This window comes from Saccostrea cucullata, unplaced genomic scaffold, assembly GCF_032062105.1.
Source record: "Saccostrea cucullata isolate Sc308-1 unplaced genomic scaffold, CSIRO_AGI_Scuc_v1 ctg336, whole genome shotgun sequence".
NCBI classification, from domain to species: domain Eukaryota; kingdom Metazoa; phylum Mollusca; class Bivalvia; order Ostreida; family Ostreidae; genus Saccostrea; species Saccostrea cuccullata.
In genome coordinates this window covers 206,461-218,778 of record NW_026926997.1, presented here as the reverse complement: position 1 = coordinate 218,778, position 12,318 = coordinate 206,461, and the positions used below count along the sequence as shown (strand labels likewise).

Genomic DNA, 12,318 nt, shown 5'->3' with positions numbered 1-12,318 from the left:
CTGAAATTAAAGAAGGATGCACAGTGAAGAAAACATCCAATAACTGTAGTAGCAGATCACTTGAGTAACCTTTTTTGCTGAAAATACAGTTTACATTACATTTACATTATCACTATAACCATATTACAGTTGTAACCTCTTAAAAAAATTGAATACTATTTGTCTAAGAATTATAAATATACATTTTCAGTATGTAATGAGTTAAAATGTGTATCATCTGGCTGTAATGATTCAGTGTCATTTGTGACAATCTGCTGACTTTGGATGATTCTGTAAGTATATACAAGGTAGCGACCACTGCTTATCAAGTACATTTATAATAGATCAAGATTGAATTAACTCTGGTACAAAGTCCAAGGTGACCAACACTGAGTCATTCAGATTCACATATCTCTTTTATTAAAATTTCTACGCATGACAATTTTATAAACCTTTGTGTCATGTGGAAACAAACACTTGATTCTCCAATAAATAGTACACATCACACAAGCATCAGTTGGAAGATATGCATTCTTCTAACACTACATTATATATACATAATTATATAATATTCATAACTTAATATTGAATGCAATAAAATTGTTAATGTAAAGTTCTTAAGACAAACACAAGACTGACCATTTCTACCTCTTAATAAAACACACAAAATCTTTCTTTAAAATTCACCCCTTTTCTTCTTTCTCAAATTTATTGTACCTTTGAATTATTGTTCATCAAAATCAGCATTAATGCATACTTACCCCCCCCCCCCTCCAACATTTCATAATACCTCTTACTTGACCCCCCTTTCAGGGGGATGTTAATTAGGGTCTGTCTGTGTGTAATACTTTTGTTTTTGGAAGAAGACTGTCAGCTTCTGCAATGGAATTTTACATCACAACTTACATCACAATTCCCTATGGCCTTGAGAAGACTATTGATTTTGATGTAAAAGGTCATATCAATGCATTCAGTAACACTTCATTTCCGTGCAATATCTTTAAAGGATTCGGAGCTTTTGCAATGAAATTCCGAATGATAACTTTAGTTTATTTGATCTTTCATTAATAAAGATTAATATCAAACTCTCTATGGTGTCAAGAAGAATCTTATCCATTTTAAGGTCAACAGGTCAAATGTCATAAATTCATACATTCTGTGACCTATGTTATAGTTTGAATTTATACACAATTATGAATAGGTTATAAATCAAAATAAACACATAAAACATTGAGAACTTCTACAATCTGTACATCATTCACTTATGATCCAGACAAACCTTAAACACTTTTCATTCCCCTGGTAAACATAGGACTAGAACTACATGTATTTAATTTCATAATCATTAAGTTTAAATCATATCTAGCCACAGTTCCAGTGAGCAATGGTGAACCAGCAACCCAATGCAAACTACAATGAACCATGTCTGCAGCTTCAGCTGGCCAAGGCATCAAATGGCAACAAATTTTATAAGCGCTGCATTATGGGTTACCACCAGTTGTAGGCTAAACTAACAAGTTAAAAATAAGTCCAACTTGTGAATGAGTGGCACTTGAACTTCATGGATGAAATAAGTTTGACTAGACTCCAGTATGGACAGCAAGTCATGTTAGAACTAGCCAGTTTAAATCAGATCTGGTTGGTGTTGAGTTCTGTAATAGTTATCACATTTATATTAGGTCTGACTGGAGTTCAGTCATCCCTCTGGTGAGTTGAATAATTGGTATCGAGTTTAAATCAGATCTGACTGGCTGTACTCAGTCATGAGTTTGTCATGGGTATCGAGTTCAGATCTGTTAGGAGCTCTGCCATGGTTGAGCACAGTCCTGAGTTCTGAAATGGTTACTGAGTTGAAATCAGATCTGTTAGCTGTGCTCAGTGCTAAATTCTGTAATGGTAGTCGAGTTTAAATCAGATCTGTAGCTGTGCTCAGTTCTAAATTCTGTAATGGTAGTCGAGTTTAAATCAGATCTGTTAGCTGTGCTCAGTGCTAAATTCTGTAATGGTAGTCGAGTTTAAATCAGGTCTGACAGCTATGCTCAGTCCTGAGTTCTGTAATGGTAGTCGAGTTTAAATCAGATCTGATTGGAGCTCCGCCATGGCTCTGGTGAGTCGTTTCACCCTGTCCTCCATTGCTTTTTTATTGGCCTGCGTTTCTTGGAGAAGTTCCCTCATTTCATCCTCAACTGCTGCAATCTGAAAAATATAATTTTTGGTTTTTACATTTGATTTGTTCATAAAATGAGGCCATTAATTTGGCCACAATATTTAAATGTGTCACTTTGGCCCAGTTCTTCTGCATAAGATTTTTTTTTCCCTGTGTACATGTATTCCCATGTTAAATTTTGAATGCCTGTTGAAAACACACATGGGCCTATGATGGGAACAAAAAAGAATTGACACCACCAGAGGATGCTTCTATATAAATACTCACATACGTTTCCAGTGGTTTCTTAAAATTGAGAGAATTTTTTAATAACATCCTATTTTTGCCCCTTCTTGCTTATCTTCCCTTTGAAATGGACTACACCCTTTAACAATTGAAAGTCATCTTCACTGAGGGATGCTTTGTGCCAGCAATGGTTAATTCTTGAGAATGAAGCTGAAAATTTATGGGTGGTCATGCAGACAGGCAGACAGATATAATTCTGATGATAAGCTCATTGGAGCATTCAGCCCAGGTGAGCTAAAATACCTTAAATGTACTGAGGATCACCTGTTATCAAGTGGCATACAAAAATACAATAAGTATGTAAAGTACAAAAGTAAGACAGCAGAAAATTTTTATCTCCTACTCAAAAATGTACATTGTATCTATATAATGCACTTTACAGCTTCTCTGCAAATTATACATAAATAAAACTGACATCACCAGTATATTTAGAATCCTAATTTGACAATATTAACACATTTTACTTGTTATTCCTGTCAATACTGAACATTGTTCTTGAACTTCTTCCACAACAATGTCAAGTCAGAATAATATCTCATCAGGACATTTACACTGAAAGTTATTTTGTAACTTTTGTTGCGTTATACTAGTTATGAATATTTAACTTATGTGCATTTTGATCACATTTAAAAGACTATATACATGCACTATCTTTTGAAAACCAATATTTTATCACAATTGGTAAGAACCTATTATGATAATCATGTCTGATGAAGATAGGAAATGCAAATTTGATCATTTATCCACAAGATTTATTAAAGATTTTGTATTGGGGGTGTTATAAGTATTATACATACAAATTTAACAAAATGAGTAGTCATTAATTAGCCGCAAGTTTCAAGAAACTGTCAGTATCACAAATGTGGAATAAGTGGAAATTTTAGCAAGATGCAAATTTAGCAATTTGTCCTTAAAAATTGGTATTTTATTTTTAGCGAGATGTAATTCTAGCCTTTTAAAATACCCACTAAAAAAACTATTACAAATAAAACACAATTATTTTTTTTTAACAATCTTCAATTTTAGCAATGCTTATAATGCTCAAATGAAATCCTCGCTAAAAATTCTGCTTATATGGTATACTATAAAAGTTTACTTATGGATGACTTTAGATTTGTTTTATGAGTGAAACTGTTAATACATAGCTTTTAATATTTGTAGTTCTTTGATTTACAGAAATGACACAGTCCCTGAAAAGCCTCATCCAAATCATGGGCTGAAAAAAGTTCAGATTAAGTTTAATGACTTGATGAGATTCATTGTCATATCATACGATGGCCGATAGCGGCCGTCGATTTACACTAATGTTATGTGTGTAACATGTACAGCATTTTCAACGAAACCCAATGACAACTTACACTTGAAACAAAAAGTGTACAAAGTGTACAGCGTCATTGCAAATTTCCATGTACACTCTACACCAACTTTTGTGTAAAGTATACATGGAAAGTTTTATGTACACTCTACATCCAAAGTTTGTATCAAGTAACAAAATAAAGACAAAAATTCTTGTTCTTTCTCTTTATTCTCCCCCACATTGGTACCTGCAAGTGCATATATTTGCAACAAGCCACGCAATTTTAAATTCATAGGACCCGACACAGTGCTGTGATTTTTCTTATTTCTCTTTGATTTTGACATCGTTTTGAATAAGTTAATATATATTTCTTATTGAAAGTATTGTTTTTACAGCAATGTGTTTCGGCGGTTTTCGTATTGGTGTATTTAAAATCTAAATCACGGCCCTGCCTTCATCAGGGATCCCGCCGTAATTTCTATTGTGGCAAAATAGCATTTGTAATTAAGCAAATCACCAAATACTTTTATGAAATAAAATAATTGTATCATCATCATCCCCCGAATTACGTATTGGAATGCACAAAGACCTACAAACAACGAAAAGACAATTTATTTCTTTCCATTCAATTCTGCATAAATTTGGATGTTATATTGATTAAATGTAATCATTTATTATACCTTGCATGTTGCCCTTTCGGAGTTTCCTCCAGAATCTTCAAGCTTGCCGCGTAAGCTTAGTATGAATCTGAGAAACACGAGCGTGTCTTGAAACATAGAAAATTATACGAACCAATTAGAATAGGAGAGGGGTATTAATGTGGGGGAAGAAAAAAAGGGAACGAAAATTTTTTTTTCTTTATTTTGTTTCTTGATACCACCTTTAGATGTAGAGTGTACATGAAAGTTTCTATGTACACTTTACACAAAAGTTGGTGTAGAGTGTACATGGAAATTTGCAATGACGCTGTACACTTTGTACACTTTGTACACTTTTTGTTTCAAGAGTAACTTGTCATTAAGTTTCGTTAAAAATGCTGCACACGTTACACACATAACATTAGTATAAATCAACGGCCGCTATCGGCCATCGTAATATCAAGAGTCCTGGTCAAGTGGACCTGTAACATGCCTGTTATAGAAACTCCCAGCTCAATCACTCAATGACTTATCAACACCAGGGCTATTTAAATCAGCTGGCTTATTAACATCAGGGCTATTTCAATCAGCTGGCTATTTTAATCAGCTGTAGAAGTACCTTGTGTGATGACACAGAGGCATGTGGACTGTACTACAACAGGAAAGTACCATGTACCGCTTGTCATTATAACGCAGTGAACTGACTAAATCAATCAGCAAGTATGCTGAAAAATACTCGTCAATGTCAAGTCAACACATAATGAATTTTAATTAATAAAAATCATACCTCAACTGTAATTGAACTATTGAACATTTGTGAATATACATGTATTGTGATTTGGGTGTACAAATAAAATTCTAAGCAATAAAAGCTTATACTTCATTGTGCACTAGTGAAGATTTGATTGCACAATACAGAAAATAGCATGCATGAAAAGAACCAATGATGTGTATTAATATACACCACATTCAGGACAAAAGCACAAAAATATATAGAAGGAAGTGTTTTAAATATTATTCCATTCAAGGACAAATACATTTATCAACTCTGAGTGCACAGTAATGTGCCCCCCTAAAAGCTCTCTGATTTCTTTGAAATGGTTATGATGTTCATTGTCCTTTAAAATTTGACAATTTTCTACCTTTTTTATCTTTTGAAAGGAATTAATCACCTGACAAGTAAAATGATGCAACTTAAGCATGTTAAAACTCTCAAACTATAACATATCTACTCTGCCATTTCCTTTTAAAAACATAACACATTTTGATTTCTTTGACTATTTTAGCAAAATTATTTATTTTTACAATAGTAGGAAATCCCAGTTGGTTGGGTACACTTGTACTATTGAATACAAAGCAAGATTGATCACTGTGAAACTTAAAAGGACAGAAAAGAAAGAAATCTTGAAGTGTCTTGCTAAAACACTTGCTAAACCAGCCATATAAATTTTTGAGAGCTAATCTGCATACTGTAAAATCACATTTTTTCGTGGGGTCAAATTTTCATGGTTTGAGGAAAACTCTTGGTTTTATTGTGGGGATTTGATTTCGTGTATGAAGATATGTTGAATAGTTATGTATGAAAATTTTACATTCAGTGGTGGACATGAATTCGTTCTCTTCTTGCCTTGAAAACATTGAAAATTAAACCCCCAAGAAAATTTGTGATTTCACAGTATGTCAATTTTTTCATGATATTTTTCACTAAGCAGATTCTTCTCTTAAAATTTTCCTAGTAAATCTTTCCTATTTAAAGCTTAGAAAATACTCTATACTTTCCTTATTTAACAATCTACTATTTGGAGTTCAATCCTTGGCTATACATTGTCCTTTTGGCATAATGCTTGTTTGAGTTATTCGATTATCAATGCTCTAAACAATGTTATGCCCTGGAAATCTGTGAAATTTAGAGCTTTCTTGACTCTCCCGCGCAAGAGTGGTACATGTAATATGTTAGATAACTGCTAAGTACATATGATATTACATATTAAGTCTGTCTCTAACTTAAAAATTCTGCTTGGCTGATTAATTTGAATTTCTTACCCTTTGATTGGCTGATTAATTTGAATTTCTTACCCTTTGATTGGGTGATGAATTTGAATTTTTTACCCTTTGATAGGCTGATTAATTTTAATTTCCTATCTTTTGATTGGCTGATTAACTTGAATTTCCTACCCTTTGATTGGCTGATTAATTTGAATTTCTTACCCTTTGATTGGCCTGTTCTAGTTCCATCTGTTTTTCCTCCTCTAGTTGAGCCATATCCTCTCTGTGTTTCATTTCTTTACTCTCCAGCTGATGTCTGAAGGCATCATCCACTGTCTTTAGTTTCTCTATGGCAATACTGGAAAATAAGTAACACTTCAGAATGTGCCAATTGATAATATCGTATTATTACAAAAAAAAAAATTGGCTGAGAAAAACTTGTTTACAAGGAAAACTTCATTTTCAAATCTTTAGAAGATATTTTAGTAAATGTATCTTAGGCCATAATAAATATATTCCTAGATTCTCATCCCCGCCTGCCCCGATTTTTTACTCCCGCCTCAATTTTTTTAATTCTGTTTTTCTTCGTCTTAATTCTGATCAGGATCAGTATTCAACTACCATTCAACTTTCGTTTTATATCCCGTGAATGTCCGCATGATTTTGACAGCTGAAAAGATGGTAATTGCTATAATATATGTTAAACTAGGGTCATTGGTTCTGAAAGATTGGTGATGATCTGTAGTAAAAGATAAACGGATCTCTACCATGACTTTTATTCGGGTATTATAGATAAATCTGCACCGAATAAACTGGTGAATAAAAATTCTGCAAAATGGAAGAAAATATAAAATAAAAGCCGTCCGCCCGCCTCGATTTTTCCAAAAAATTCGGATGAAAATCTAGGAATTTTTTTTATTATGGCCTTATATTGAAATAAAACTTCTGGTGTACTACATACTTTGCTGCCTGTATTGTCTTGTTAACACTAGCACTACATACTTGGCCGTCTGAATTGCCTTGTTAACACTTCTTACTTAGCGGCCTGTATTGCCCTCTTAACACCACTTACTTGCCTGTATTGCCCTGTTTACACTACTTACTTGGCTGTCTGTATTGCCCTGTTAACAATTACTTGGCTTCCTTTATTGCCCTGTTAACACTACTTACTTGGCTGCCTGTATTGCCCTGTTAACACTACTTACTTGGCTGCCTGTATTGCCCTGTTAACACTACTTACTTGGCTGCCTGTATTACCCTGTTAACACTACTTACTTGGCAGCCTGTATTGCCCTGTTAACACTACTAACTTGGCTGCCTGTATTGCCCTGTTAACACTACTTACTTGGCAACCTGTATTGCCCTGTTAACACTACTTACTTGGCTGCCTGTATTGCCCTGTTAACACTTACTTGGCTGTCTGTATTGCCCTGTTAACACTACTTACTTGGCTGCCTGTATTGCCCTGTTAACACTACGTACTTGGCTGCCTGTATTGCCCTGTTAACACTTACTTAGTTGCCTGTATTGCCCTGTTAACACTTACTTGGCTGCCTGTATTGCCTTGTTAACCCTAACACTATCTAATTGGCTGTCTGTAGGAGGTAACACTTACTTGGCTGCCTGTATTGCCCTGTTGACACTACTTACTTGGCTGCCTGTATTGCCCTGTTAACACTGCGTACTTGGCTGCCTGTATTGTCCTGTTAACACTACTTACTTGGCTGCCTGTATTGCCCTGTTAACACTTACTTGGCTGCCTGTATTGCCCTGTTAACACTCCTTACTTAGCTGCCTGTATTGCCCTGTTAACACTTACTTGACTGCCTGTATTGCCCTGTTTACACTATTTACTTGGCTGCCTGTATTGCCCTGTTAACACTTACTTGGCGGCCTGTATTGCCTTGTCCCTCTCCTCTGTGAGCTTTCTCTCCTTGCTTTCCCAGTTGTCCCTCATCTCAGTCACCTGTTTCTCCAACTGACCAATCAGCTGAGACTTCTCCTTCCATTTATTGTTAAGAATGCTGGGATAATAAAAATAAAACATTTTATCAGACTTCTACAGTTTAAAAAAATATATTCAAATAAGAATAAAAAAGTTCATAATGATTTGATAACCTTATTTTCAAGAAACACAAGTAACCTGACAATAATTCAGCATGTAAATCCCAGTTAAACACTATCCTGACCTATACAGTATATAAACTAGTACCTGTGAGCCTTTTTTGAATCCTCCAGTTCTGCTTTCAGATCCAGTGTTTCTTGTTTAAGCTCTTGCTTACGTTCCCTTAATCTCTCCAAAGTTTCCTGAAGATAAACAAGAAAACAAAAATAAGCAAAAATATCATTTCTTGTTATTACCTACACCTATGAAAGTCTTCTGGTAATTATCTAAATCTCTATACAAGCTGTACTTTATTAAATTTTCCAGAACTTTATATGTTACAAGTTTCATTTGATTTAAAGGGCATGTCTGAGCTGTACATTACCTGCGTACAGCTGAGCCATTAATTACCTGTGTACACATAAGCTGTACATTACATGTATACACCTGAGCTGTACATTACCTGGGTACACCTGAGCTGTACTTTATCTCTGTACACCTGAACTGTTCTTTATCTCTGAACAAACACCTGAACTGTAAATTACCTGTGTACACCTGAGCTGTACATTACCTGTGTACACATAAGCTGTACATTACTTGTATACACCTGAGCTTTACTTTATCTGTGTACACCTGAGCTGTATATTACCTGTATATACCTGAGCTGTACATTACCTGATTTTCCTGCATGGTTGCCCTTTCCTCTGACAGTTGTTCCTCTAGATTCCTCTGTGTTTTCAGGGCTTCTTCACGAGTTCTCTTTATCTCCTCATCTCTCTCCATAACAGCCTGTCAAGTCATACATTAACTCAGATTTATAAAAACTCTAAAATGTTTGTTTATATCAAATTTTAAAAAAATGCCTGAAAAATATGGACTTGGATGCATACTTAATTCTGCAGGGTATATTACAGATTAATTTCCTAAATTTGAGCAGGAGTTCATTCTTTTATGCAGTTCTCAGATGCAAATTTCTTTATTTTTTTATAACTTGGATCAATAGTATCTTATATTAACCCTGCTACCTGTCCTGTGTACTCTACAGAATCTCACCTCCTTCAGTTTCCTGATGGTCTCCGTCTGATCCTCCAACATTTTGGTTTTTATCTTCAAGGCATCAGTCTCCCTCTAAACATCAAAAGTCAAAGAGTTACAATCTATGTGTAGATAAAATGACACGAAATATGTCTCAAAAATTATTTACTGAACAAAATAAATAAATGGTGCCTTGTGCTGTATTTCCTAAAACGTCTTATCAATAAAGGAAGAATTCTTGTCTGGTTTTTGACTATATGAAATATTCAAAGTGTGTGTCTTTAACATTTATATGTAGTGGATTTAAAAAGTCCTATTTTTTCCTTCTTTATCACTGTAAAGCAAGGCAAAGATATGGATAAGTGAATTTGAAATCAAACAAATAAGGACTACATTTTTTTGGCAGAACAGTGATACACTAAGATTGATATCTGAGGATTCAAGATATACAGGGTAAAACTTTTAAAGAATAAGGAACTGGGATTTCCAAATCACCGTGACATATCTATGGCATTTAATATATAAGTGCTTGATATCCTCAAGTTTAACAAGATAGATAAACATGAGAAAAGCTACACACAGAACTATAAGAAGCTTACAAGAGTTATCCCTCTTGACTTACCTCCAGGTTTTTCTTGAGGATTGTGACCTCTGAGTTGAGGGCCTCAATCTTAGATTCCAGTCTCCCTCTGTCCTGGGCTAGGGAAGAACCTAAAAATTACATAATACAAGCACTGTAAATCAGACAGTAAAAGATAGTGACAAATTACGTAATAGCACTAGCATTGTAAACGAGGCAGTAAATCTTCAGTTATCAGGGAAACTGACAAATTACGTAACAGAAGTAGTGTAAATAAGGAAACTCTTAAATTGAACACACAGTCTGACTGTAAATCTTTAGTTAACAGAGATATGTGTTAGAGTTAGATAACCTTAAAGTTATAAAGCAGAATACATTGTACACGTTTAATCCATGTTACAACTCCACTGTAATAAAAGGTACACAAGTAGAGACTAACTCTTTTCTTGTTATTATCCTTACTTTAAAGTCTTCTTCAAAAAATGCCCTCATAAGAAAATGACTGGCAAAATTTAAATAAATTATAACCCCCCATCTTTAATCCTTCAACCTGAAATGTCTGGATGCTATAAGTAAAATTTTAAAATTTTGGTTGATGATTCCCACACACCTTGTTGTGCTAGTTCCTGGCCCCACAACTTCCTCTCGGCCCTCAGACCACAAATAACGGACTCCTGGGCCTCGACCTGAGCTAAGAGCTTAGTCTTGTCCTGTTAATAAAAAGAAAGTTAGAAATACATGCAGTAAACTCAAGCTGTGTCAGAAGTCCTCAATCCATACTCTGTGACACGTAGACTGAGAAAAATATTATATGTAATATTTGAATACATTCCATTTCTCTAACATATAAAGTGATCTCTCAAAATATGACATGAACAAGACATTCTCCAAATAAAAAAAATTAGTCTCTCTTGTTCTGTAAAGTGTGTGTTCTACATTTTTTTTTTTTTAAAATTATTATTTAAGTTTGTTTCATAGCTTCATAGATTCACATTTACTTGAAACATCAAAATTAAATCTACAGTAAAACTCAGTTATAACGAACTCACTGGGACCTGTGAAATCACTTTGCTATATCCGTAATTCATTATAACCGTATAAGAAAGTAATTAAATTCATATAGCTGGGGATCCAAGATGACTTCGCTATGTCGCAATATCCGTGTTCGTACTAAACAAGTTTTGTTGTATATAAAATCAAAGCTTTACAAAAGCTTGTAGTGACCTCTCAATTTGTCCCTTTGGTGTCCTGTAAAAAGGACTTTATTTTTAGACGGGGTCACGTGACCCCGTCTATTACAAGGGCTGTTCAATAAATAATGTCCTGAACTCTATGACATACAATACAGATATCATATGACATTAAAATTGGCTTTCTCTCATAATTGAATCTTTAATGAATTTATAACAGTTCATGTGACCACTTTTCATCACATACTTTCATTGTGAGAAGCTGGGAAACAAGGGCTTTTCGAGACACTGCATTATAAATGAATGGTAAAGAATCGGTAAACTAGAGCGAAAATAAAAGCTTCATTAAAGCTGCTGTAAAACTTGTTAAAAATCCCAAAGAAATATTCACTGAAATATGTGAAATTTACAGCAATCAAAGCCTGTTTTATAGACAAATGAGCAGGTGGATTTCAATGATAAAAAATTATATAATGGGCATCAAAAATGGGTACCGTCCTTGCCAACAAAAAATTATAACACTTATGTACTGTTTGCCAAATTTCAACAAAAAATACTTGATGATGTAGGATTGACTTAAAGACAAATAGCAAATCTGATAGACATTACATCGGGGGTAGTTTACACTGTTTTTAAGAAATATTTGACGGTAAAAAAGCTTAGTACTCAAAGGCTACCCTATATTTTGAACCAGAAGTCTCTGTCGAGACTGTAGCTCTACTGGTTTATACTTAAAACAAAGGAAGAGAAAAGTAGCAGTTGGGACTTGAGACTTTAAATCAGCAATAAATAGAAAAATGATCCTTGCCACTCATCAAAATAAAAACCAATGCACAGAATTATGTATCTTAGTATAGTCTACTTGTGTGCCAAGTTATACTGAAATCAGACCAAAACTGCAGGAGGAGTAGCATTTTGAAAGAATTTCACAGAAATTTCTATTTTTAGTAACCATGGCAACATTGTTCATTGAAATCAAAAACCGATGCACAGAATTATGTATCTTAGTGTAGTCTACTTGTATGCCAGGTTATATCAAAATCAGACCAAAACTGTA

General features: G+C 34.3%; 1 protein-coding gene across 2 annotated transcripts in view; it reads right to left on the bottom strand.

Moving 5' to 3' along the window:
* Nucleotides 1-380: 380 nt before the first annotated feature.
* The window catches only part of LOC134273197 (leucine-rich repeat and coiled-coil domain-containing protein 1-like), an 82,948-nt gene continuing 71,010 nt past the window's right edge, over nucleotides 381-12,318 (bottom strand). For both annotated transcript variants that reach the window (XM_062755380.1, XM_062755382.1), the window contains exons 18-25: nucleotides 10,682-10,781; nucleotides 10,114-10,202; nucleotides 9,510-9,584; nucleotides 9,132-9,245; nucleotides 8,565-8,659; nucleotides 8,239-8,376; nucleotides 6,575-6,710; nucleotides 381-2,175 (exon numbers count right to left, since the gene is read on the bottom strand). In XM_062755380.1, coding sequence (XP_062611364.1) covers nucleotides 2,050-2,175; nucleotides 6,575-6,710; nucleotides 8,239-8,376; nucleotides 8,565-8,659; nucleotides 9,132-9,245; nucleotides 9,510-9,584; nucleotides 10,114-10,202; nucleotides 10,682-10,781 — 873 coding nt within the window. In that variant the 3' untranslated portion in view covers nucleotides 381-2,049. The remainder of the gene's footprint in view (nucleotides 2,176-6,574; nucleotides 6,711-8,238; nucleotides 8,377-8,564; nucleotides 8,660-9,131; nucleotides 9,246-9,509; nucleotides 9,585-10,113; nucleotides 10,203-10,681; nucleotides 10,782-12,318) is intronic.